At 49.6% G+C, this 24,842-nt stretch overlaps 13 protein-coding genes across 13 annotated transcripts; 7 read left to right on the top strand and 6 right to left on the bottom strand.

Annotated features, from left to right (window-relative positions):
- Positions 1–76: 76 nt before the first annotated feature.
- AFUA_5G11180 (uncharacterized protein) lies at positions 77–268 on the top strand (the record flags this gene model as incomplete). The annotated part of the gene is made up of 1 exon (XM_748437.1): positions 77–268. One exon carries the CDS (start codon positions 77–79, stop codon positions 266–268), a length of 192 nt encoding a protein of 63 aa, XP_753530.1.
- A 1,596-nt stretch (positions 269–1,864) lies between these two features.
- On the bottom strand, positions 1,865–5,028 carry AFUA_5G11170 (putative nucleosome remodeling complex ATPase subunit (Snf2h); the record flags this gene model as incomplete). The annotated part of the gene is made up of 5 exons (XM_748438.1): positions 1,865–2,269; positions 2,317–3,369; positions 3,419–3,899; positions 3,954–4,484; positions 4,538–5,028. 5 exons carry the CDS (start codon positions 5,026–5,028, stop codon positions 1,865–1,867), a joined length of 2,961 nt encoding a protein of 986 aa, XP_753531.1.
- A 437-nt stretch (positions 5,029–5,465) lies between these two features.
- On the bottom strand, positions 5,466–6,949 carry AFUA_5G11160 (putative oxidoreductase, 2OG-Fe(II) oxygenase family). Its single transcript, XM_748439.2, has 2 exons — positions 6,387–6,949; positions 5,466–6,332 (listed from the first exon to the last, which is right to left on the bottom strand). The coding sequence occupies exons 1-2, from the start codon at positions 6,750–6,752 to the stop codon at positions 5,628–5,630; spliced, it is 1,071 nt and encodes a 356-aa protein (XP_753532.1). The 5' UTR covers positions 6,753–6,949; the 3' UTR covers positions 5,466–5,627.
- Positions 6,950–7,455: 506 nt separating this feature from the next.
- Positions 7,456–8,299, top strand: AFUA_5G11150 (RNase P/RNase MRP complex subunit; the record flags this gene model as incomplete). The annotated part of the gene is made up of 2 exons (XM_077804841.1): positions 7,456–8,035; positions 8,106–8,299. Exons 1-2 carry the CDS (start codon positions 7,519–7,521, stop codon positions 8,297–8,299), a joined length of 711 nt encoding a protein of 236 aa, XP_077660977.1. The 5' UTR covers positions 7,456–7,518.
- Positions 8,300–9,157: 858 nt separating this feature from the next.
- AFUA_5G11140 (tRNA splicing endonuclease subunit SEN34) lies at positions 9,158–10,457 on the bottom strand (the record flags this gene model as incomplete). The annotated part of the gene is made up of 2 exons (XM_748441.2): positions 10,348–10,457; positions 9,158–10,129 (listed from the first exon to the last, which is right to left on the bottom strand). The coding sequence occupies exon 2, from the start codon at positions 10,088–10,090 to the stop codon at positions 9,158–9,160; it is 933 nt and encodes a 310-aa protein (XP_753534.1). The 5' UTR covers positions 10,091–10,129; positions 10,348–10,457.
- Positions 10,458–10,582: 125 nt separating this feature from the next.
- AFUA_5G11130 (elongator complex protein 4) lies at positions 10,583–12,294 on the bottom strand (the record flags this gene model as incomplete). Its single annotated transcript, XM_748442.2, has 2 exons — positions 10,583–11,752; positions 11,823–12,294. 2 exons carry the CDS (start codon positions 12,292–12,294, stop codon positions 11,043–11,045), a joined length of 1,182 nt encoding a protein of 393 aa, XP_753535.1. The 3' UTR covers positions 10,583–11,042.
- A 303-nt stretch (positions 12,295–12,597) lies between these two features.
- Positions 12,598–13,126, top strand: AFUA_5G11120 (DNA-directed RNA polymerase core subunit RPB8; the record flags this gene model as incomplete). The annotated part of the gene is made up of 2 exons (XM_748443.1): positions 12,598–12,929; positions 13,021–13,126. 2 exons carry the CDS (start codon positions 12,598–12,600, stop codon positions 13,124–13,126), a joined length of 438 nt encoding a protein of 145 aa, XP_753536.1.
- Positions 13,127–13,349: 223 nt separating this feature from the next.
- Positions 13,350–14,367, bottom strand: AFUA_5G11110 (thiamine pyrophosphokinase-related protein; the record flags this gene model as incomplete). Its single annotated transcript, XM_748444.1, has 2 exons — positions 13,350–14,277; positions 14,327–14,367. 2 exons carry the CDS (start codon positions 14,365–14,367, stop codon positions 13,350–13,352), a joined length of 969 nt encoding a protein of 322 aa, XP_753537.1.
- Positions 14,368–14,550: 183 nt separating this feature from the next.
- Positions 14,551–15,701, top strand: AFUA_5G11100 (OPI10 family protein). Its single transcript, XM_748445.2, has one exon. It carries the CDS (start codon positions 14,804–14,806, stop codon positions 15,527–15,529), a length of 726 nt encoding a protein of 241 aa, XP_753538.1. The 5' UTR covers positions 14,551–14,803; the 3' UTR covers positions 15,530–15,701.
- A 41-nt stretch (positions 15,702–15,742) lies between these two features.
- On the bottom strand, positions 15,743–16,708 carry AFUA_5G11090 (type 1 glutamine amidotransferase; the record flags this gene model as incomplete). The annotated part of the gene is made up of 4 exons (XM_748446.1): positions 15,743–16,039; positions 16,107–16,223; positions 16,256–16,332; positions 16,468–16,708. The coding sequence occupies 4 exons, from the start codon at positions 16,706–16,708 to the stop codon at positions 15,743–15,745; spliced, it is 732 nt and encodes a 243-aa protein (XP_753539.1).
- A 650-nt stretch (positions 16,709–17,358) lies between these two features.
- AFUA_5G11080 (putative MFS multidrug transporter) lies at positions 17,359–20,025 on the top strand. Its single transcript, XM_748447.2, has 3 exons — positions 17,359–17,541; positions 17,609–19,642; positions 19,694–20,025. Exons 2-3 carry the CDS (start codon positions 17,881–17,883, stop codon positions 19,816–19,818), a joined length of 1,887 nt encoding a protein of 628 aa, XP_753540.1. The 5' UTR covers positions 17,359–17,541; positions 17,609–17,880; the 3' UTR covers positions 19,819–20,025.
- A 221-nt stretch (positions 20,026–20,246) lies between these two features.
- On the top strand, positions 20,247–23,086 carry AFUA_5G11070 (Zn(II)2Cys6 transcription factor). The gene is made up of 5 exons (XM_748448.2): positions 20,247–20,267; positions 20,346–21,377; positions 21,427–22,118; positions 22,176–22,340; positions 22,393–23,086. The coding sequence occupies exons 2-5, from the start codon at positions 20,517–20,519 to the stop codon at positions 22,781–22,783; spliced, it is 2,109 nt and encodes a 702-aa protein (XP_753541.1). The 5' UTR covers positions 20,247–20,267; positions 20,346–20,516; the 3' UTR covers positions 22,784–23,086.
- Positions 23,087–23,275: 189 nt separating this feature from the next.
- AFUA_5G11060 (WD40 repeat domain-containing protein) lies at positions 23,276–24,804 on the top strand (the record flags this gene model as incomplete). Its single annotated transcript, XM_077804840.1, has 2 exons — positions 23,276–23,644; positions 23,697–24,804. The coding sequence occupies exons 1-2, from the start codon at positions 23,379–23,381 to the stop codon at positions 24,802–24,804; spliced, it is 1,374 nt and encodes a 457-aa protein (XP_077660976.1). The 5' UTR covers positions 23,276–23,378.
- Positions 24,805–24,842: the final 38 nt, after the last annotated feature.

The raw sequence follows: 24,842 nt of genomic DNA, 5'->3' as shown, positions 1-24,842 counted from the left end.
TGGCTCGTCGCATCCTGTGTTCTGGGATAAGCTCCAAAGCCGTTGGAACTAGTCCAGCTATAGTTTAGAAGATGTAATGGTTGACATTGGACTGATTGAAAATCATTACATCCCGGGATTAAAGCAAGCAACAGCAAGCCTACAGAACCAGCCGTTTAGTTTGAAGCTCGAGCCTCCGGCCAAACTTGGTTTATTCTCAACTGCCGCTGATTTTGCCCCTTATCCGTCGACGTCGAGCGGTCAAGGTCCGCTCGGTGTTGACAACTAATGCTAGATACGTTTTACAGGAGTTTTAAGGTTACTCCTGGTGGACTGAACTCCTAGTCGACAGAGGGTGTAACTTTAGCTTTGGAGTGCCACAGAGTAGCTGAACCTGCTTGCCAAATATCCGTATCAAATTATGTCGGACGCGTGCTTCAAGTGGGATAAGCTTGCATCGTATGATACAAATGAATCCAGAGATCAGACCCAATGAGAAACATGGTGAGTGATTAACTTGACTATGAATCTTTGCTTCCTCTGGCATTGGCAATAAATGAGCTTGATACATGACAATGTGAACTTGATGAAAGCATGTCGTACCCAGTCAATTGACTGTACCATGGGTGTATTTGCACTTTACCCACCCTGGCGGCTCGGTCCGTTTGCCCCGCTGAGTGTACCAGAATTCTGTTCGATACGGAAAGCCTTACCGGAAATACAAGCCTGAGCCACATACGGGTATTCTATGTACGCGCAGGCGAGGCAACCAGTGAGGATAGATCCCGGCTGTTGTATTGCTCTGCAATGAAGAGGTTTATATTTTACGCTTTTTTCATCAACATGTGTTTTCCCCTTTTTGTAGCCGTATTAATGCTGGGCATGTTTTGCCACCTGTCCTGTTCTAGGGAAAGTCAGGGGGTAGGGCACTGACCCTGATTCATGACCGTAGAGAGACGCACGCTTTGCAAATAGCGATCTAGATATTCCCTTCTTAGAGACTTGTATATGGAGTAGTAGAGAGCTGGTCTCATATTTTCGGGGCTGATCTTATGTAATAAGGTCAATGCTATTGGTCAGAAAGTGCGTTCTTGAATTTCTCTTTACAGGAGACCTTCAACTTTCACCACAAAACTGGACGAAGAGTGTCCTGTCAGGTAATTGAGTTGGACCTGGGGCGACTCCAAGCATAGCCAAGCCACTTTTCTGCGTATCCTTCGACTGCCATTGACAGCAGGGGGGCAACTACTTACCCCTCATCCAGCGCCATATTTGTTCTCATCCACTATTCTACTCTCAGCTTTCCGCCTCTTGTATCCCAGCACAGTGGGAACAAATAGGATCGAATCCGCTCAATGTAGCGTTCCGGTGTTTCCCACAACTAGTGCCAGTTCAAGATTCTAGTGGCCTTTGTAGCCTCGACGACTACGGAGTAATTCTGTATCAACCCATTTCTGGAACGAAATAAACTTTATGGCATAATACAGCCTGTTGCTCGGTGTTTGATCAGAAGACTCGGAGAGTTACTCCTGGTTCGGAGGGTTATGGTAGGTTGACGGACCTCCTTTGTTGCCGTATTTTGGTTGCTGGGATTACTGTTGCCACTACAGAGTACACCGTGCAACTGAAGGCTAATTAATGGGCATTAGCATACATTTGGTTTGGGTTGATTAAAATGTACAAAGTGGAGTTGAGTCTCAAGAGATCAAGACGGTAACAGTGATATTCGTTCGACGACTTGCAGCGGGCAAACAGAAGTACCATTTCGTCAAGGTATGGTAGTTTGGGCATCAACGCCACGTTTTAAACACTGTCTTCTGCATTCGGGGGCTGGGTAATCTCAGAAACGTTTTGTATGACGTGCTAGTAGCAAAAGTCCCCTGCATCAGCTTTTCCCTCCTGCCACCTTCCTTCGCTTTCCCGGGTAGCCTTCGGTTTCTGGTGCATGCTTGCGTTTTTCGTCGCACCTGCAGATGAGACAGTCAATGTAGAAGGCATTTTTGGAAAAGTACCCCAGCGCCTCATACGCGGGGTTGGCTCCGACGAAGGTGGTGGTGTCCCAGTAGAAGCATTCGTCGCAGAATGCCCTCACGCATCGCCTGCAGCAAAACAAAAGGCGTCCTGCTTCTGATGCATTCTTGTGACATTTCCAGCAATAATGATGGGGGCAAACTAGAGTTCCAGAACTCGGATGTTCTTCATCAATCACGCTCTCAAGGCAAGCAGGGTGAAAAGCGCGAGGGCATATGCCACAGTTGTCCGCATTGGACTTATGACATATGAAGCACGTCTGAAATGTATTAGCATGCGATGTTCTTGATTCGGTTCTTCACTCACTATTTGATGGGTAAATTTGTTTGTGGGTGAGGCACACTCATTAGTGGACGTCGGTTCTTCACCAGAGGCCCTCAGGCTTTCCTTGCTCACTGCATAGCCATCGATCATGACCGTCCTTTCCTTACCAATGCGACGATTAGAGCGGAGAAGATTGCTGCTCTCTTCTTCAGCATATACTGTATGATGGCGTCCGCTTGTATCAATCGTCACCCCGTTGAAAAAATTTGTTCTGACTCTGTCGGCCTTCTCGAGCCAGAGTTGTTCTTGCTCAACGGTCAGACAAGGGGAGAGCCCTCCGTCCTTTTGGGTACTTGAACACTTGGCCAGAATGGTGCTCATGTCCCACTGGGACAATTCGTTTGTATCAATTTGTTGCTGGGACAAGAACGTCTGATCCATGAAAACAGGCGACGGCAAGCCAAATGTATCCGTCGAGTTCTGAGACATGCTCGCCTCTTCAGCCTTGAGCATCTCAAGGTAATCATTCCCGGGGCAATGAGCGGGTATGTTCTCGGTCACTCTGTCTGCGACGTAGGCTTTTTTGACGAGCCGACGGCTCATCTGCTCTTCGACTGTGCCTGCGGAACGGAGCTTATAAATAACGACCGGCCGGGTCTGTCCAATTCGATGCACTCGTGCCTCGGCCTGTCGCATCACTTGAGGGTTCCAATCCTCATCCAAGAATACAACCACAGAGGAGCTGGTCAAATTAAGCCCTTCCCCGCCCGCTCTAATCGAAACCAGGAAAACCTTGTATCTCGGGTCATTCTGGAAAAGGTGCACCATGACCTTGCGCCATGGCCCAGTGGTTCTCCCGTCGAGCCGGGCGTATTCGAAGGCTCGGTTGCTGCCTTGGAGCATCATGACTAGGTCCTCGCATAGGTTGAGACATTGATCAAAGTTTGAGAAAACAATGACTTTCGTCTCGGTCGTCACGTAATATTGAAGAAGCTTCTTCAGAACTAAGAATTTGCCAGATTGATGTATAAGGTGCTCTCCCAATTCATACGGACTGGGAATCGCGTCGGCAAAAAGATAAGGATGAATGCAGCACTGCCTAATGTCAGTAATGCGCAAATGGGACGGAAACATGAGGACTGACTTTTCTTAGCTCCATGAGAATATTTCCCGTGATGCGGTACTTTCCAGGCCCAGGCGTCTCTGTAGAACCCTCAGACATTGAATTGACTGTCTTAGAACATGTGTTGCCAACAGCTGGTTGTTCAGACAAGAGGCCATCTAGTTGAATGTGCGAGGTAGTCGCATCCAAGGGCAACTGACAGATCTCCGCACCTGTGAGGATTCTCATATACAAAGAGCGCTGTGCAGGCGATAGAGGCACTGAAAGGACAGTTTCCGTTTTTGGCGGAATATCTAATCCAACTCCGGGCGAATCCTTGGTTCTTCGGATCATGATCAGCCTTAGGAAATTTTTGATACATTCAAGAAATGCAGGGTCGAATTTTCCGTCGCTAACGGAGAAGGCCTCCTGAAAGAGCTTCTCGGTGTCTTGCACAAAGATCTCAGGGTAGAGCCAATGGAATATCGACCACAGTTCGCTCAAGTCATTCTGTATCGGGGTGCTGTGAACGCGGCAAATTAGCAGCGTTCAGTTTATAGAAAGGGCTGCAACTTACCCGGAGAGCACGAGCTTCATCTCTGCTTTGATGCGATTAAGGACCAACGATCTCTTCGAACGACTGTTCTTAATCCTGTGGCCCTCGTCAAGGACAACGCCTCTCCAAACGAAGACCCTTGAGAACCAGTTGATCTCCGAGATCAAGGTCTCGTATGTTGTGATCACAATGTCCACAATGTCTGTCGGAACTCTGAGAATGCTGGGCTTTTTCTGGGCAGACACCATCTTCTTCACGTTGTCCCGTTGCTCGAAGGTGCCATGGTATTTCACTGCTCGAAGGCTGGGAGCCCACTTTTCGATTTCCCTCAACCATGTTTCCTGGATGCTTAGCGGACACACGACAAGAAAGGGCGAATTTCTGTTTGAATATCCACCATCTCTTTCTTTCAAAAATTGGAAGAGGCTCAAAGTCTGAAGCGTCTTGCCTAGACCCATTTCGTCGGCAAGAATACCACCGACGCCATTGCGGCACAGATATACCAAGAAAGACAGACCTACAAGCTGGTATGGCTTTAACTCTGCTCTGAGACTGTACTAGCGTCAGCTTAAAAATGAAGACGGGAGCTGCTGCAGTCAACTTACCCTCTGGGCTGTGCACCGAGAATTTCATATTCGACTATCTTACCAGGTGCGGAAATGTTTCTGTTTGCCAACTTCTCAAATGACTTTGCGCCGCCAAGGAGAGGGAGTATGATGTCCTCGTGCGAGAGCAGAAATGTGATTCGCCTCGTTAGGATGTTCTGGAGAATGTCCTGTTTCCTGCTGAATGCGGATAGGTCAAGCTGGGGTTCTGTTGAGCAGGGGATGCCGAAGAATCGAGAACGGCCCTGTCTCTCTGTCTTTTCGAGACGCTCTCGGTCTAGCGAAGCATAGATTGCAGTGTCAGCAGCACAACGAGTCTCACCGGCGTTATTTTCACCAATGCTTTCCGGCCCCTCGGAATAGTTGGGTGATGTCGGCGGCGAGATACTCCATGATCGAGGTGTGCTCAATGCGGAAGACAAAGACCCAGACTGCGAGCTTCGACTGGTATCTGACGCTTGAGAGACGCTATTGCCCATGTTGAAATGCATCTTTGTATAGTAGGAGGGAGATGAAGCGTAGATGAGGGGGCTTAGTATGTGAGTAAGTTGAAAACCTGATGATAGCCATGAGGGAGAAGAACCGCGAACAGCTTCTAAAGGTATGGAGTAGAGAAATAACTATGCTTCACAGTTTGAGATCTCCTGAAACGAATGTGAGTGACGACCATACTGAGTGTTACTCTCCAGGGGTAAAAGAACCACCGTTCTTAGGACATACCTCACTTGTAACTTTGATCTCAGCTGACTGGTGAATCAGAAGTATGAAAACCTGGGGTAGTTGTTCTGTGGGGAAGCGATCTGAAACAGATGCTTTGCAGTTCTCGGTGAATTTGCTAGATCTGTAGCCAACAAGGCGTGTGAGAGCTTTTTGGCTTCAATGTGTTATTTGAATTGAAGCACTTGTGTATACTTCACTTGGAGATGATCCGAGGGCTATACACGATAGTGTGCTTGTAGATGAAGTCATCCATGTTTTTTTCTCAGTGATATAATGAGAAGGGTTAGAAAGCACATAGCATATCCTCCTGTCCCCTTATTATAACTAAGTATCCTGCGCATTCTCTTCATAAACCCAGAATAGAACGCCATTACACCTTGGTCCTCCGACTCAACTGCTCCGTCCCTGCTGACTTCTCAAAGTCAACCTCCCCCAAATCGACCCTCTTCCCCAACGCACGCCGGATAATCCAATCCTTGCTATTAACTTCTTCCTCGACATCCCCTTCTTTCAGCTCCGGAATCCGATCCGACCCTTCCAACCGCTTGAGAAGTACATCATCCTCTGGCCGCGAGAAGTAGACAAGACTATACCGGGTCCAATCAGCCTGCTGGCCCGGCGGCGCCACCACACGGTGGATGTTCGAGCGGAACAGCCCATTTGTGAACTTGACCATTGCGTCGCCCAGGTTGACGATCGCGTGCCCAGGGAGAGGCCGCACGTAGACCCATTGCGCGTCTGCACCGGGTGGAAAAACTTGCAGCCCGCCGAGCCGGTTGAAGAGGATCGTGATGCTGCCGAAGTCGGTGTGTTCTCCTAAGGCGGTGCGTCTGTCGTCCGCCGGCTGGGGTGGCGATTTGATGAAGCGGACTTGGTCGCCGCTGAGGGCGTTGAGACGGTGGAGATTTGGTAGAGTCGCCGGCGGGAGGCCTAGACTGTCGTTTAGGAGGATGAGGATCAGCGTGACAATTGAGTGGGAGGCGCGGATGAATGATTCGAGAGTTGGACGAGCTTGATGGAGGATTGCTGGGGCTGGTAGCTGTGGGGTCATGCCTAGGATGTCGTTCTTTGAGACCTAGTTGACTTGTGAGCTCTGGCATTCAGTTCCTTGGGACGGCTCAGATCAGACATTGTAAAACTCGTTCCGGTCAAGATTCCCTTGACGATCGACGACCGCTGCACCCTGTGCTTTATAACCGTGGTAGGAGTTAAGGCTGCTAAAGTCATATTGGAGTTTCTCCTCCAGGCTAAGATTCAGTAGGTTCTCGCCTGTTTGGAACAGCTTGTCTGCACCATTGAGGAGGCCACGGCCCTCTTCGCAGCCTCCCAGATCGAGGTAGAAGAATCCTAGGTCTTCGCATGCTTGCACCAGCCTCTGGACCTCGTACGCCTCACGCGCAAGCAGCTTCTGGAGAGATAGACGGAGCAGGGGAGCGGTTGGTATATCACTTGGGAAAGGTGGCAGCCCGGGGAAATCGTTCGTGTCGTCAATCATGTTGAAGTTGTACACAAAGGATAGTCTCTAATACTTGCACTAAACTCTGGAGAGCGAATGTAAACGAGGAACGGCCTCCGGCTCATTCTTCATATCAGCACGCGAGTCAAGTGCCCTGTGGCCCCCATGCGGGGAAGAGAGTTGCAGCCGAGGGCCAACAGAGTGCGGAGCTCACAACCTAACTGACAATTCGTGATTGTGATTGAGCCTGAGATTTCGACTTTATCAGCTGAGTGGTCAGAGTGGCCATCTTCTCCGAAAGTCATATAGAACTCCGCCTCTTGAGTTGCGCAGTCTATCGCCTGCTGAGGCATCCTATGCACTTGGCATCGAATGTAGTTGAGCAAAGGGCCTCCAGTTATGCGGATTGAACTTGAATGCATGGTTATGGTGCCGAAGTATGTTTCCTTGGAAGATTTAACTCGAGCTTTTGGGCCTCTGGAGAGCCTATTGAAGATAAAGTGTAGTCTAGTAATATCGGAATAGTAATGTATGCCGCCATTAGGCAAATATTCATACATGCCACATTTATGTGCTCTATAAGACCTAGCGTCTAATATTGACTGACCAACTTAACAAGATGCAGTTGTCAGGTCTGCAGAGTGTGAGCATGAAGCGCTATCTATAACCCATATAGGTCACGTGATAAAGAGGTCTTCCGCATGGACAGTTGAAATACTCCTCCATCGTTATCACCACATCCCATAATCCTCATTCAACTTTTCTGAACTCAGGTCCGGTCATCGGAAAGAGCTATTCCTGCACAATGACCACACCGAAGCCTCACATAGCTCGCGAGCTTCTTGCACGCGCCCACTCACCAGACACAGCAGAACAGCTATTCACAGAGCGGGTCAAACAAAAACCCCTCTACCTCAGACCGACCTCCCCCACACCTGCGGACAACCGAGAAAGACGTCGCATGCACCGTGTCCGCAAAAAGGAATACTTCTTGCGCAAACAGAAACCAAAGCCCCTCTCCGCGCGCGAAAAGCGCATCTCGGGCCTCTACGATCTTCCCAAAGAGGAATGCAAATATTCCATCTTTCAGGAGCTTCACAAATTATGGGTTGGCTATATGCAAGAGATCTTGGACCTACGAGTTCGAAAGGTTCCCATCACGCCACAGTCGCATGGGAGCAAGCTGGTTACTGCAGATTTTCATGGTGCTGAGGTGGAGGTTGTTCGGAGTCGGTGCCCAGGGAGGGTAGGTGTGAAGGGAATCGTGGCGAGGGACACAAAGTTCACATTTATGATTGTCACAAAGAAGGATGAGGTAAAGAGTGAGTATCCTTTCACAAATCCCTTTATACGGCCGGAGAAGGAGAGCTTTGGCTAATTTGCGCCACGAAGCTATACCCAAAGAGCAGACCATCTTCCGCTTCACTGTCCCTTTGCCGTCGGCAGATGATGAGGACACCGCCATGTCGTATGGTGATACGGCCAAGAAGGCACTTACGTTTGAGCTACACGGTAGCCAATTCGAGAATCGCCCAGTCGATCGGGCCAACAAGAAATTCAAATGGCGAAATGTGGACTACATCTAGGAGCACCGGGTTTCGATAGCACAGTGTCAATGACGAATCATGCTCCTAATAGCCATGATCCGGTCTCATGTCTTTCACAATAAAGGGGATGACACTGAATATGCTACCAAGCGGTCGTCTGCTGGGAAACCCTCCATCTAGGCAAATAGAGCATCTGACCACCGACATCTGCTACGAAAGATGGCCAGGGTGGGATCAGGGCTCGAGAGCTCCATGTTCCGCGGAATTCCCAGACATAGTTTTGTTTTGATGAGAGAACCGGAACGGCAGGTCTGTGTGTTTTCCCGTCGACTGTTAATGGGGCACATGTACAGACTGTTGCGGCTCACCCGGGCCAACTCTTCCATTCATACTCCAACACTATGCAATTTCCGAAGAATCGTGGGTCCACTGCGGTGTTTGCATGGCCTATCTGGATATCACCGATTCTCAACCCATAACCCTCGCATGATTCCTCATTTCCTTGTCAGCCGGCTATATCTCTGATATCTGAATGCTCTTCATCCTTATCTTCTCCATTAACTCAGTAGACGACCGGAATGTGCGCAAGGCATATACTTGGTGAGCCTGTCTGTCATGTTCTGAGGTCAGTCCTTGGTACTGATCAGTCACAAGCCGTTATGGCGTGCTGGCCCTGATATCGCAGATTTTCAACTTCATCGAGTAGCGCAGCCTGACCGACCTTTCTTTCTTCGAAGTGACAGATTACAGGTCACTTTACATCCAGAACTGAAGCGCTATCATGGAGAGGACACTGGACGAGGGTAGCATGAGCGTGCCGCTAGGCCACAAGACGTATGGCCCGCTCGCCCATGTGCGTTGAAACGTGGGGTTTGGTAAAGCACCAGCAATCCAGCCTCACATTCCCGCCCATTCAATGCTGAAGGTCCGCACGTTACTCCCTGCTTCGTTGCTCGAGTCTCCATCCTTTTCCTCAGCTCCTCCTAACAGAAAGCCCTTCTTGACACCAGTCCCTAGTCGCCCACCGACGATGATATCCATCAGATCAATCTCCTCATCCCATTCGGCGGACACAACCAAAAAGTGAGAATGGAATCGCAGAGGATCACCAGGATATGCAAGGTACTGGCAGCCGAATCGGAGACCTGGTGACAGATAATAGCCCTCCGCGTGTAGATGGGCAAACAAGGGGTACGATGAGGGCACTTCTGGAAGTGGTAGAAGCTGCGTAGCAGGCAGATCAGAAGGTAGAAGATCCTCGGATGTAGCGGGAGTGATCCCCATGGCGTTTTGTGGTTGGATTGCAATTGAGGCTCGGCGTGATGTCTGGGTGGAATCCGTTTGTTTATCGTCACCCGCAAAGAACTCAGAGCCTGGCATGTCTTGCACGCCGTCTGCGGAGACCTGTTTTGTAGCAGCTCTCTTTGCCTTGGCTGCCTTCTTCTCATCTAGATTCTTCAACACTTCCTCCCTTCTCTGCTCCTTTCGGCTATTTTGAAGTTGCATTGCTTGGAGACCCTGGTTTTCTATATCTTGCAGGTACCTCTGCCGGTCTGCCTCCATGATAGATTTCATTCCATCCTGCTGGAAATTTACCTCGTCTACAATGCAAGCTACACCTTTCTCCACCAGAAGCCTGGCCTCTTCAGGCATCAGCTCTAGCGGCAAGCCCAGGAAGACATTTTGTTGCGGGATTTGTGGCAGTGTACCGATCAAGACACCACAGATGTGATGTTCGCGTCTCAAATACGTGACAGCATCAATTGAGAAAAGATAGTAACTACCCGAGATATACGAGATCGGAATAGGGAGGGAAGGCTGAGTATCCATTCTTGACGATAACAATAGCACAATTGCTTAGATCAATCACTATTGCGACGGTGTCGACGTTAGCCTTCCGCTTTAAAAGAGATAAGCGCAGTGCGAAGAGCTCAAGGGTAGCTAAATCATTCTCGATACGTTTCTCAATCACATGTGCTCGAAATTTTTGAGATAAATAAATGAGCTTCAGGGGATTGACAGATTATAGTAGTTGTATAATCATGTGAGGGTACATGAAAGACAAAGAAAAAAGGCGTTTGACTTACCATCAGACGAATTCCAATACTAGAGGAGTGACCTGCTCTGGATATCGTCCTGCGAGAGCCAGAGCTATGAATGTCACCCAAAGCTGTAGATTGCGAGTGAGAAAAAGAAGAGCACAAAAGTAGTGGGTGAGGTGGAGGTGCTGCTGAAGAAAAATGTACCCTACTAGAAACGAAGCTAATCCTATTCGGGCATGCTATTTCGGCAGCGGAAACGGACCGGATCCATCAAAGACTACTACTTTCTGACTGATCTCAGACAGAGTATATACACGGCCAAAAAACTATGTTTCTTTGGTGACTATCAGTGGACAGATCTTTGATTGATATTTGACGGTCTAGTAGTCACTGCCACGATGACCCTTTTAATGTTGCTCTTCTTGGTCTTCTTCGCGCCCTTCTTCCTATTTCTAGGTAGGCACTGCTTTTACAATTGTTTCTTATCACCCCAGCGCTGACTATAGAAGGGTGGCTCAGTATCTCTGCGATTCGCCGGAGTCGCCTTGGCTCCTATTTTCCGAGGGTCTCCGTTAGACCTGGACTCGATGCCTATGACAGGCATTATCTTCGAACTATGGTCAACACTGGCTCCTCTATGTCCGAACAGATTGAGTTGGACAATATGTTGGTGCAGTCAGACCATGAGGAATAGGGAACAAGATCTGCTAGTGTAGTCTTCCAGCTCTGTGGGCATGCGATCAGAACTCAAGGTCCGCTTTCTTCGGCATCCCGCCGGGTCCCGCTGCATCTTGCGCCTCTTTGTCTCCTTCAGCAGGTGGTAGGCTAAAAGGCTTGATTTCAAACCTTCGTCTGCTAAGGGTAAAGGCCCAGTCTTGTCCTACGTTCTGATCACTTCCCCCGCCACGCTCGTGAAGCACTGGCAACTTATGAGTCTTGAGCATGCCTTGTGGTGGCTCCTCCTGTGATGTCGCAGCCCCAGATGTTGCGAGGGCATCGGCCGAATGGGGGAAAGGACAAAGTTCAATGACTCCGTCGCTGATTATCTCCATCCATCGCACCAGTCCTGACGAGCGCGGGAAGAGAGACAAAGGGACTGTGATCATTGCCGTGATGCGGTGACCCTGGGTATTCATCAATGCCCTCAATGCATGGAGAAAGGGCAGAACATGGTCTGGCTGGCTGACTTCGGATGGATATATCGTAGGGTTGAGTAAGGATGGAATGACGACACGATGGACTGTGCTGGGGTGACTCGAAGCAATTGCCGTCTGAAGACGTTTGTAAATCGAGATGAACAAGGGTTCATTCGACGGCGTGAGGGGTATATATGTCAAGTTCGATATGGAAGGGTGGGTGAGACGCTTTGTGAGATCAAAGGCGTGACAGAACGCCTCTTGCTTGTTCATATCAGCAGCTGTTGGGCTTTGTTCTCCTGAAACAGCAGGAGCTACTTTTTGTCAGCACAATTTCATCAAGCAAGATTTGGATGCTGAGGCGCATTTGTTGACGATGCATACCTCGTGATCCTGCGACTCCAGCACCGAATTCTCCCAAACGCTCATACCGCCAAGCAATCTTCATGCGCTCGCTCTTTTTCTTATCGGATTTCTCGTCCAGCATGTCTGCGGGACCTATTAAGCCTGGGAGACTTCTACCCCATTGTTCCGGCATTCCAATGACGTGAACCTTTTGGTCTTGCACCACACCTTCAGCAGCATAATATCGTAGCAGTGCACCCGCAAAATCTGTAGTCCCATTCTCTTCAATTAGAAGTATTTTCCCAATAGGAAGCCCTCCGTGTCCCGCCAGAAGGTTATCGAGCGATCGTGTGCCTGTTGAAGTAGTTGGTCGCCCATCGTCGGGGGAGGGACGGATACCAGGATGCGATTCTGTAGTAGTGGTGGCTTGCGGCGCCTGCGCAGACGTATTGGCAATAGGCGTGCGATCGACGGTTCCCGACAAGCCTATATTGCGCTTGCGAAAGGACATTTTGTGCAATGGTTGTTGTTGATTTTTTGGGAGCTCGAAGCTCTTTTGAGAATTTGTTGCGGGGCAGCTTCTGGAAGGAAACTAAAGCGGCGGTACGCTAAAAAGTTGAACAAAAAAAAAGCTGCTGTTCAATTCTCTCCGATCCCAAGACCGCTTCGCTAGTTCCTTGACAATCGACATTCACACGATCTTGTGGCTTCTCGTTATCCATCAATACAAGAGCTGTGTTGATATATTTGCTCTTTACGCACGCCTTCGTAACAATTTCTCGTCAAGTCTCTCTCAGATCGCTCGGTCGCAAACATGTCGGATCCGCTCCTTTTCGATGATACCTTCACGATCACTGCGATCAATTCGCAAAAATATGATCGCGTTTCTCGTCTGTCCTGCACCTCTTCCGATTCCGTGACCACATTTACTCTCGATATCAACAGTGAGCTGTACCCCTGCGCGGTTGGCGAGTCGGTTTCCATGGCACTTGCTTCAACACTTTCCCTGGATGGCAAGGAGGCTACAGGGGCGAAGGCCAGCTGGAGAGAAGTAGGAGCCGGTGAGCAGACTTTGGCGAATGACTATGACTATGTCTGCCACGGCAAGGTCTATCGGTTCGAGGAGGCAGCGACCCAGGGCAACATGTAAGGCTTGATTCCGGCCCCATGCCCTGTGTTTTGACCGGGGGATCGACCTTTCGTGCACCACGCATTTACTGACGATTTGCGCATACAGGGCTGTTTTTGTCTCCTTTGGCGGACTGCTGCTTTACCTCGAAGGGCCCTACAAGAAGCTGGCTCCTCTCCGCATCGATTACGTGTATCTGCTCCTGAAGAAATAAACGAGAAGACCCCCTTCCATCAACCTGTGTCTCCAAAACCTTGCGAGCAATTTCGCTTCTAAGCTTGGCAGAAAAGTTGTATTTTGCATTCTTCATTTTGGGTTGCAGCGTCGGCGTTCGATTGGATGATTGGGTATATTACATGAAACAGAAGAACTTAACATGACACAAACATCCCTACCTGTTCGTCTCTAGCTCGTGCAACTTCCGGCAGCATTATAAACTACCTCCCGGCGTGCGACACTGTTGGGTACTCCAGGCGGCGGTGAATCCTTGCGACAATCTCCAGGTAATCGGGCTCATTTTCGGGTGTCAGGATCCCATGTCTGATGAAGAAATCGATCAATACAACAGCGCAATTGGGCTTGAATTCGCCATTTGCCAGTGCCTTCTTGGTCTCCTCGATAGTGTATAGGTTGAACTCCTCGACCTCTGAATCGCAGGGTCTCGGAATAACGTCAGCGTTGAGCTTGATATCGTAAACGTATTCAACCTCAGGCTGCAGCAGGTCGGTTTCGCCTCCAGCCCGCGCTCCTCGAACATAGACATACGTGACACATCCAACGGAGCGGGCGTTTTGCCTGACCACATCCTCGGGAAGAGACGCCTCTTCCATCGCCTCGCGGACCAAACACTCAAACGGATTCTCTTTGGTGCTCATTCCGCCCGCCACGGAGTTGTCCAGCATTCCAGGGTACGTTTGCTTCGTCCGGGACCGCCTCGGGACCCAGATGCGTAGTCCATGCTCGTCTTCAACGTAGCAAGTGCAGTGAACACCATATGAAACGATGCCGAAGAGTGGACTTGCGCTTCGTTCCATTTCCAACAGGAACTCTCCGCCTGGGCCGTAAACAGGGTAGAGCTCGTTGCGCCATCCTTTCAATATGTCAAAGGTTCCCCTCTTGACTACTTCCCGGAGGGTTTCTGCGACCAGTTGGCTCCGCTGGTCGGCTGTCGCATTAGGAGGGGTAACGAGTGTGACTGTTCGATCTGTAGAGTCAACCGACCAGCAATCCTCCGGCCAGTAGAACTTTTCCACCACCGAATTGAGGATGTACCCGAGCACAGCATCACACCCGCTTACTTTGAAGGCGTGGAAATTCTTCAAGTGGGCTGCATAGAGTGTCGGATCATTCTCGTAGTAGGGGAATCTGTCAAGAATTAGAACAATTGAAGAAGGGGTGAGCAAAGATGTAATACTTGTCGCATTCGTTGACCAATTCGAGATAGGACTTTCCCATTGTGGCTGTATAATAATATAATATGTAAGATAAAATAAAAGCAGAAACTATGTACACTCTTTGACAACAATGAAAATATCCGAGGTTATATACAAACTTGCCAGAGTCAGGCTGAGAGCATCTACACAGTACTCCCCTAATCTACTCATGTCCGCCTTGTTGTTCTCCGTCCATGCGGCACGCTAAGCCACAACCCTTATCGATAAGGGCATTTCGTCACTTGCAGTCTTTCTCGGAGGTTCCATCATCGAATGCGCCAGGGATTTCTCGATAGCTCCGTTGCTGGAGCTTAGAGCTCAATCAGGATGCCGCATATCCTTCTTGAGCTGGTGGCTTGACACGGCTACGTACCATTAATTATCACTTCTGATACCCTTCTACATGAATCTCCTACGCCAGCATCATATATAATCTGGCAATCGTTCCCTACCCCGCCATGTTTTCCGTCATTGTCCCCGGCCGGCCCTGCCTCACAGACATTGTCGCGGTAGATGCACAGCCCAACGGCCAGGCCACGAAATTCGCCTTCACTTTCCCCCTCAACCCTCCCTTCACAGAAATCGTCGTATTCTTCTTGCCGGGCACGGTCCTCCCGCAAGACACCGCCGCAGCAATCTACATCCAATTACCCGAATCCACCCCTTCACCCAATGGCCCACCGTTCCGGTTCATTGGCGCATTAGCCAACGAGAAACCTTCCGCAGTCTTCAAAGTCCAAGGCGGCTCCTCACCAACACCGCCCCGCCGCTCAGAAGCCGAAGAGCAGGATGAGATGCTAGATGAAAGCACCGGTGCTGCCGCTGGTGGTGCGCCAGCAAACGGCATGGTAACGCTGGGTATTTCGATCGAGCCGGTCCAGACTGTTGCACCGCAGGTAGCGGCGCTCGAAGCAGAGACCGCACCCTCGGGGACGTCGACGGATCTTGTGCGTCAGTCGCCGGAGCAGCGGCAGCAGAAGGGTATTACAACGAAGGTCCTGGCGCAGCGCATTATTGGCAATGCGTTTAATTTCCTGGCGAGCTTTGCGTCTTCTGACCCCAATAATAAGGGTCAGGAGGTTGTGTCATTGAAAAGCTTTCAGGATTGGTGGGCGAAGTTTGAGCGAAGGGTAGATATGGATCCAACCTTTTTGGAGCGTGAGGATCCTGGAGCTAGTGGGTGATCCAAGGATGGATACGGATATGTGAGAAGTTTGTGGGCAACATAGCTTCATTTCATGGTGATTTGAGCATGAAGAGCATGTTTGATCATACCTGTGAAGTTGTGAAGCAATGAAATAGACCATCAGATCCGCATGTAGTGATCCAATATCAAAAAAACGTCTATAATCTGGCATACTCAATTTTATGTACAGCTGTTACTCACGCTGCGTAATCTATTGAATGTCTCCCAGCAAAAACTTCAGGAAAGCAACGCCAATAGCAATGCCATCATGATCCTTCCCTGCTCGAGCCAGTGCATCCTCGCCTTGTTCTTTGGAGAAGGCACCCATTGACATCCGTAACTTGACAATCTCCGACACAATATCTTGTTTGAATTCCGGGTGGCCCTGAACAGTGATGAAATGCCCCGGCCTATACATCCCCTGTACGGCGCAGCGAGGGGAAGATCCAAGTGGAACGACGTTCGGTGGGTAGTCGAATACGATGTCTCGATGCATTTGTTGAATTTGCTGTCACTGTCAGTACTGCGTACATTTGCTCTCATGGTGCTCTGCCTTATAGAAATAAATGACATACCAGCTTATCCTTTCCAAACAACTTCTTTCCCTGCTCCGTCAGATCCACGTCGCATACCGCAATCTCCCATCCCGCGTCATTTCGGCCAACCTTGGCTCCGAGCGCGCGTCCGATGATCTGATGCCATAGCAGATTCCCAGAATCTTTACACGCTGATCGTCTATAGCCTGTTTTGTATATTCGACCAATTTCAGAATCCAAGGGTCGTCGTCAAAAGAGTTGTACTCTGCAAGAATGAGTTAGAGATGGAAAAAAAAAAAAAAAAAAAAAAACCGCGGGACTCAAATGGTCCATCCGCTAATAGAATTGCAAACGTAGAACTAAGGACCAAGGCCAGGCGTATGGAGATGCGGCTACTTACTAGATCCGGTCAAGAGGATTGCATCGACATCCTCTAACCTGGGGTACTCTTGCGCGTATACCACATCCCAGCGAGAAATATCGAGGCCCGTTTCAGGGTCCAACCTGTCTGGCTGCCCAAGTGCTCTCGCGCTTTCTTTGAGGAGCAGCGAGAAGACACCATGATAACCGCCGTATCTTGCATTTGAATCTGCTGGCGGGGCGTCGCATTCGAGGACGGCGATTCGTAGTGGTGAAGGCATTGTTGCTCTAGGAAAGGGGAGATTCGAATTAAATATAGTATGCTTTTTGAATCCCGACTCAGCGATGTATAGATTTAATAAATGTCAAAATGCCCAAAAAAAAAATATACGCTTTTCCAGGTCTATCAAGCACGGTTTATATACATTTGTAATGATGAAATGACAAATCTATAAACTGCGCAAAGGCATCTATTGACGGTTCCCTCACTCCCTTATCAGAGAACACCGCCTTCCTGACTTGGAAAGTTGCCTCGTCATTCCCCAAGACTATGGCATCGATGTTGTTATGAAATACTCCGTAGTGCATTTTTGGAGTTGACCATGTCCGGACCCGAGTCTGTCAATCAACCCCAAAGGCAATTGAGATTGGCATTGGAGCTATGTGCCTCACCATGGCGGGGGATAGGCATCGGCCTGCCCAAGACGGGGACAAGATTCGTCGAGATCGGGTCATCCCAGCAATCATGTTGAACAAGAAGCACAGACAAACAGTTCAATTCGGAATTGAGTTGCTGCGAAAACTACCAGGATCAGCGGCGGGTGCAGATGCAATTGCAAATTCTATGGTCGGATGACTCATTTTGGGCCAATCGGCAATCAAGTCACATTTTGATTGTGTAGGTTGGGGTTTTCTGATTGGATTATGGGAGACGGAAATTTTAAAGGGGAGGGGAGGGGTAACTGAGTAAGCAAAACTGTGGCGCCTTATCCACAAGGCTCTCCATATCAATCCAACCGATAACTATCAAAGAGTACTCCGTGCTCCGTACACAATTCTTCAATTTTGGAGTCGAGCACGGGAACCAGTTGAACAAATACACTGAGTCATAAAGGTGAAAGACTTTCCAGACAGTTAATCTGCCTTCTTATCTTTCATCACGGTTCACATCTGTGGAGTAGGAGTCATTTCAAATACCCGCCTAGAGATACCCCAAAACTACCTTACCTGCGCATTAGCGTGCCTTGCTAGACTCATGCTTGATTGACTAAGTATAAGACTGCAAGTTCTCAGTGTTGGAGTCCTGCAGCATTTTGACTCAGTGCCATGCTGAGGTTCTTGAACTCGGCGGTCGGCTTATAACAGAGGCAGAAAAACTTTGATCTACTCTACCCGTTTTGCCTCCGAACTCACTACTCTTGACATTTATTTCTCTATACAGACCCTCCTAGAGATGACCGTCGCTCAAGGCCCAGGCGGAACATCACCGCCTCCACAGCGAGAGCGCCCTGACATTGATGAAGACACTCCTCTGCTCAAGACAAAATCTTCACACCTACGTTTGTACTCAGATGCCGGGAGTTATTCAGCGTTAGACGAAAGCGCCGATGCGGGCTCGACATCGACTGCTTTCCCAGCAGAGGATGAGGAAGCTCTTCTCAACCTCGCCAGAGTCAGTTCGTTACCTCAAGGTCCTGATATCGAACCGAGCCTCGAGCATATTCCTCCTGCCCCTATCGCGGATAAAGGGGCTTCCGCAGACCCAGAACACTGCTCAGCGCGTCGAAAAGATGATTATGCCTCCCGATTTATTGGCGTGTCGCCCATGCGCTTCTGGCTCATTTTCTCTGGGATTCTATTGGGTTATGTGATCGGATTCTTTGACTCGACCTTAATGGCCTCTAGCCACCCCGTCATCACGTCGCACTTTCACGCCTCGAACTCTGCATCTTGGCTCTCGACTGCTTTTCTTTTGACTTCGACTGCCTTCCTTCCGCTTTTTGGGCGCATCTCGGATACGTTCGGCCGAAAACCAGTCTATCTCTTTGCCATTGCTGTTTTCTTCGTGACCACAGCATGGTGTGCGGCCGCGCAAAGTATCGGAAGTTTCATCGCTGCTCGTGCTGTCTGTGGGCTCGGAGCTGGTGGTGTTTTCTCGATGGGGATGATCTTGTCTAGTGACCTTGTACGTATCGAGTACCGAGGGTTGTATCAGTCCTATATCAATCTCGTCCTCGGAGTTGGGGGCTGCCTTGGGCTTGCTTTTGGCGGCTTCCTGTGTGATCATGTTGGGTGGAGAGGTGCGTTCCTCGTGCAGCTGCCGTTCATCTTCGTTTACTTCATCGTCGCAGCTTGGACAACGCCAGCAGACCTAGGGCTGAAGAGAGCCAAAGCGGATCGGATGAGCGTGCCTCAATTGATCAAGAGCATCGATTTGACAGGGTCCTTCATCCTTGTGGTTACGGTGACGGCTTTGATCTTGGGTCTCAACCTAGGTGGTAATGTGTTCGCATGGACTCACCCCCTCATTATATCGTCGCTAGCCTTATCAATTGTTCTAGCCATGGTCTTTGTGCGATATGAACGGAACGTTGAACGGGCTGTGATGCCAATCTCACTTCTGTCAAAGCAACCTCGTGCAAGCATCATTTTCGGAAATTTCTTTGGGTCAATCTCGATCAACACCATGATCTTCAATGCTCCGCTGTATTTCCAGGCGGTCAAATTGGCAAGTCCTACCGATTCTGGTCTCAGATTGGTCGCTGCTACTCTCGCTGTCACAGTTTCTAGCGTGTCGACCGGCTTCTTGATCACTTGGACCAAGCGTCTCAAGCCCACAATGCTCGTTGGCGGCCTCTTCCTCTTGATCGGAGGCTGTGCTGCGGCTTTGATTGGTAAAGACACTCCTGACTTGATCGCGATGATTTGTGTCTCCCTGTCTAGTCTCGGCCAGGGTTTCTCCTTTCCCACTCTCATGGTATCCGTACTGGCTACAAGCGCACAGGAAGAGCAGGCTGTAGCTACGACAACTCTGGGCCTCTTTAGAAACCTGGGGTCAGTCATGGGTGTGGCGACGAGCAGCTGGATATTCCAGAATACACTTGTGTATCAGCTCGACGAACTGGTGACCTCTCCCGATAAAGAAAGCGTCATTCTTCTCGCTCGCAAATCGGTTCAAGCTATTGCTAACCTGGATCCAATGCATCAGCAGCAAGGTTAGTGTTTTCAACACCCCGTGTGAGACACGCCTACTAATTGTAACCCAGTTATTGAGGCATATGCTGCAGCTCTGCGTGTGACCTTCTTTTCCGCAGCCATCTGGGGAGCGATCATGTTCATGATGCACATCCGTATTCGCTTGCCTAGGTTAGGTACCAAGGCCTCATCCTAGTCAGCCATTAGAGCTTGGCTTGGTCTTTTCAAAGACTTGTAAGTATTTCTTTAATCTTTCTATACAGAATATGGCTTTTCCAGGAAGTCCAGACGCAATGGGGGAAGAAATGTGTGCATGACGCGCTCCTATTAAATGGTAATTGGGATCCCAGGCTGGATTCGAGCATAAAGTGTTCAATGCGTAAAAAGTATCAATGGCAAATAACTATGGTGAATCATGGCGTCTCAGTGATAAAACTTATTCCACTCTGTAGCTTAGAGCTTCGTGGTCGTCCTAATCAGATAACCTTCGGGATCATCTTGGGGTAAAGCAAGTGGCCCCCATGGTTAGTCACCAAATCTCACATTCCCCGCACATTCTTCGCTTCAACACCTTCGTCCAAAAGCAGCAGTGTGCCCTGATTCGCTCTACACAAACTGCTCAGTGGTTTTTCGGCTCTGTATTCTGTAAGACAAGATCCCAGAGGATTAGACTGCCATAATTCCGACGGTGATTATCACAAGCTAACAGTTTTGCTGCGTTAGACTACGAGACTGCACAACGTTGGAGACTGCAGCACAGCGGCTACAACACAATGGTCCAGGTATGGATCCTATGGAGGTGATATATAAGGTTTTTTTATTCTCGTTCTGGTCTGCTCGGGGACGGCTCCTGGTCAGTGAAGGAAGTGCTCGATCGACTTAGCGTGACTTGACATGGCTTCTGTCGGCAACACTGCCTTTCCACAATCGAAGCGGGATATCTCGACTGACCCAGTCTCTCGGGAGGGGAATGCGATCAGTGATACCATCGACTCAAACACCGCTGACCATGAACTACTGGCCGACCAAGCGCCCCAAGACGATGCGCCGGATACCAGCCTTTTCGAGGAGAGTGAGGTGCCAACATCGACGAATTCGCCGGCGAGCACACCCCGTGTATTGAGCAAAAGACGGAAAAGAATCGTCGGCGGCAAACCCAAGCGCGTCCGGACGGGCTGCCTCACATGTCGCGAGCGCCATCTGAAATGCGACGAGACTTCCCACCGGTGCCAGAACTGTCGCAAATCTGGGAGAATATGCAGACGTGGCGTTCGGTTGAATTTCATTGATACACAGACTGTGGCACCTCCACACTGTATTCCTCGTCCTCCTGGAGCATCCGTCAGTTTTCGGGATGAGTCCAGAGTTATCGCCTCGGAGTATGTGGGCGGAGCCGAGAGATATCCCCCTCCGGGAATGGAGCCTCCTTTGGAATTGGCCTTGCCGTCAGAGTATCCTTCTCAGACAAGCCCCCCGATACCTCTTTCTTCGATGGACAGCATGTCTTCCCTTTTTGGAATCACTCAAGATTCGCTGCCTGGCCAAAGCGGTAACTTCACCGGCAATGCGCTCTCAGCGGATTATTCCGTCTTGCCCGATCAGAGTGCTTCATACGCCCCATTCAAGTCAGCAAAAGTTGGAGTAAAGGACTCAAGTGACCGTGTATATCTCAACGACCCCGACGACATCTTGCTGTTGCGGGTCTTCGTCGAGGAGGTGGGTCTATGGATGGATTCTATGGCTGCAGTCAAGCATGTAAGGCCCATGTTATAAGCCATCACGTTCTTGCTTCTGACTTGACCAGTTTACTGAAATACTGCCATTTCACGCATTGGAGGAGCCCATGCTTCTGAAAGCGTTTATGGCATGCGGCGCTCGACATCTGAATCTCGTCAATCCTGCATATGGCGAAGAGAAGGCGACGTACTTTCATGACATAGCTTCCCGAGACCTACTCCACTCCTTGCAAGATCCGGATCGTGACTCTGCACTGTGTGCTACAACCGCTGTCGTTCTCAATGTGTACGAATTAATGAGCTCCCGCTCGGTTCTAGACATGAATCATATTGCAGGGGCAAGAGCACTCATTAAGGAATGTCACTGGGATGCAAGATCTCCAGGCTTGGGCGGTGCTTGCTTTTGGCTCAATGTTGGCATGGAGCTGCTCATTTGTATGCGCTACAATTGGGCTTTGGCCTGGGATCCTGATACCTGGGGTGTAAAGATGCCAATGAACCCAGCGGAACCCAGCATCGCGGGCAACGAAGAAATGTGGACCCATCGCATGGTTTATATTTGTGCCAAGATCGCAAATTTCCGGTCCTCTGTATCTCATTCTGAGATCTCGAATAGTTCGCCAAATAACTTCCAGGACGAGTGGAATACATACAACGATTGGTGTGATCAGTGGGCGAAAGCCGCACCACGGTCCATGATGCCTGTCGGCTATCTTCATCCGTGGCAAACCAGGTCCAAATCACAATTCCCTGAGATCTGGTAGGTCTGCTGAGTTCTATCCCTCGACAGACATATTTACTGACCCATTTCCAAAAGGTTGATCAAGCGATCCGCTATCGTCGCTCGATTATTCTACCATGTGTCACGGTTGATGCTGGCCAGACTTCGTCTCTCGCAGTCTGAATTCAGCCCAGAAATGGAGCATATGCAGCAGCTTCATGCGCACGATATCTGTGGCATTGTAGCTCACATCAAAGATCGGTATGGACTCGTCCCGGGTGGCCGAGGAATATTTTTGACTGACTTTGAGCAGCGGCCTTGCTGGCTTGTCCATTCAATTTCTAGCTGTTGCAGCGGAATGTCTGGTGACGAAGGAGGCTCAGGAAGAAGTGATAAAGCTTCTTGACAGGATTGTCAAGGAGACTGGGTGGCGCGCTGATCATATCCGGAATGATCTCCAGCAAACCTGGGGATGGCAAATCCCTCATCAACAAGAAGTCCCATCTGTTTCCACCGAGACCATCTCACTTTTTGATGGTCACAACCCTTTGCATACGTCCGATACGGCCGACTTACGATGCCCACCTGGTGCCATCAATCCGATCATGGCTTATGCCGATTTTTCAATGGAGAATCATCCTTACCAGGAATACTATGTTGCGCCTCATCATCCTATACATGAATTTTCGTATGATATGTTCTGATTTAGATACGTCGATTGACCGGACGGAGTTTTGGCATTTCTTTCTGGAGGTTTATCTCGATTCGGGCGCTGGGCGTTTCTCACGTTGATACCACGAAGGCTTCTCCACGATTTTTTGACTTTGATATGCTTTTCTCAATGCTGGTGGATACAATTGAATCTCTTCTCAGGATGTGGTCGATGTCATGATGCACATATTTTGCTCGTTGTATACTAGCGTTCTGGATGTGTATATTTGCGGCTTCCTGTTTTCCTGTATAAACGAGATAAACAAAATGAATTCCTAACTCTTCTTCTAGGTTGATGTGAGCATCTGGCAAACAGCCTACTCATAGTACTGGTGTATTCAACTAGTCTGCTTGTTCTCGACGGGTCGTCCTAATTAGTTGTAAATGCTCGCTTCTGCACTCTTCTCTATTCCCTTGGAAGCTGGTGATGAGAGAGTGCCAAGACTTGCTTGTTCCGTAGAACTTCGCGTCTTTCTATTCTTTCTCCATCAACGCACTAGAATCCAGGGCTGATAGAGAGCATCAAATTTACAAAAATTCTGGCCTGTAATCACTTGACTTGACAATTTTGTGCTTTCTAACAAACAAATGAGCGAGCCAAGCGAGGTCACTAACCAGGCTGCCCGACCTCCAGCAACACCCATTTATATCCTTCGCGGACATGCAGCCCCAATCCATGCGCTGCATCTGTACAACCAGAATTTGCGGCTAATTTCAGCCGACGCGGATGGATGGGTAATTGTCTGGGACTTGGTGATGAAACGTCCAGTGGCCGCTTGGAAAGCGCACGAAGGAGCAATTCTTGAAGTAAAGGGTTCTACTTCCGCTGCGAAAGCAGCAACAGACGTATATACGTATGTTTGCGCTTACATCTGGTATCAAACGATTGCTAACTAGATGTCCCAGACACGGACGAGATCATAAACTGCGAGTGTGGAGATTCCGCCGCCAGGACGAAGAAGTCCTTCAAAAAACTCTGCCCGTCGAGATTGGTCAGGGACCTCAGGCAAACACCGCCAGCCAGCCCTGGCTCGTGCATTCTCTTCCCGTGAACGCGCTGAACTTCTGTGCGTTTTCGCCGCTCTTTTTAAAAGAGAGCAAGTGTGCAGATAGCAGTCAGGGCGCCAACGTGGTGGAAGAATCCGCAGACGCTACGCCGCAGGAGGCGCCCCGGTCGCCTGCGCTGATAGCAGTTCCTAACGCCCTGAACTCAGGCGCTATCGATCTGTTCCATCTTCCGCTCGAGAGGCGAGTGTGCACGATTCCCGCCGATACGACTACGGATACAGGGATGGTCATGGCTGTTCATTTGTTTACGGGACCGTCTGGGGACCTGTATGTTGCATCGGCGTACGAAGATGGGCACGTCATGCTTTTTGCCCGCCGAGGGCTTGTTAAAGAGCAAGACATCTTACAGGGGACTACCGCTTCCTGGAAGTGGGAGAAGCTCTATGCCTGTCGACCTCATAGCCAACCAGTCTTGTCTATTGACGTCTTCCCTCAAGGGAATTATTTCCTTTCCTCTTCTGCTGACGCGTTGCTGGTGAAGCATCCTATTCCGCGCTTGAGTGAGTGTAGTCACCAATCGACGAATCGACCGGAGGAGGCTGTATTGAAGACGGTTAATACAAAACATGCCGGCCAGCAGGGTCTCCGCATCAGATCTGATGGAAAGATCTTTGCGACGGCGGGTTGGGATAGTAGGATTCGAGTGTACTCGTGCAAGACCATGAAGGAACTTGCAGTGCTGAAATGGCATAAAGAGGGGTGTTACACCATTGGGCTCGCGGAGGTCCCAACTGTAGCACAATCAAGTGATTCGACTATGGACGACTCCGGCGCCGGAGGAGTCGAAGACAATTCACACGACAGCCATCAACAAGTTACAACACGAGGGGACAATGCCTATACCCTCGCAGCTGTGCAGCATCAGAGAAACAGAAAGGTGCAAACTACCCACTGGTTGGCTGCTGGGTCAAAAGATGGTAAGATTTCATTATGGGATATCTACTGAAATGAGTCACCGCTCTTCTATATACATCCGAAGCACAG

This window comes from Aspergillus fumigatus, chromosome 5 (assembly GCF_000002655.1).
Source record: "Aspergillus fumigatus Af293 chromosome 5, whole genome shotgun sequence".
Classification (NCBI taxonomy): domain Eukaryota; kingdom Fungi; phylum Ascomycota; class Eurotiomycetes; order Eurotiales; family Aspergillaceae; genus Aspergillus; species Aspergillus fumigatus.
This window is presented reverse-complemented; position numbering and strand designations above follow the sequence as displayed.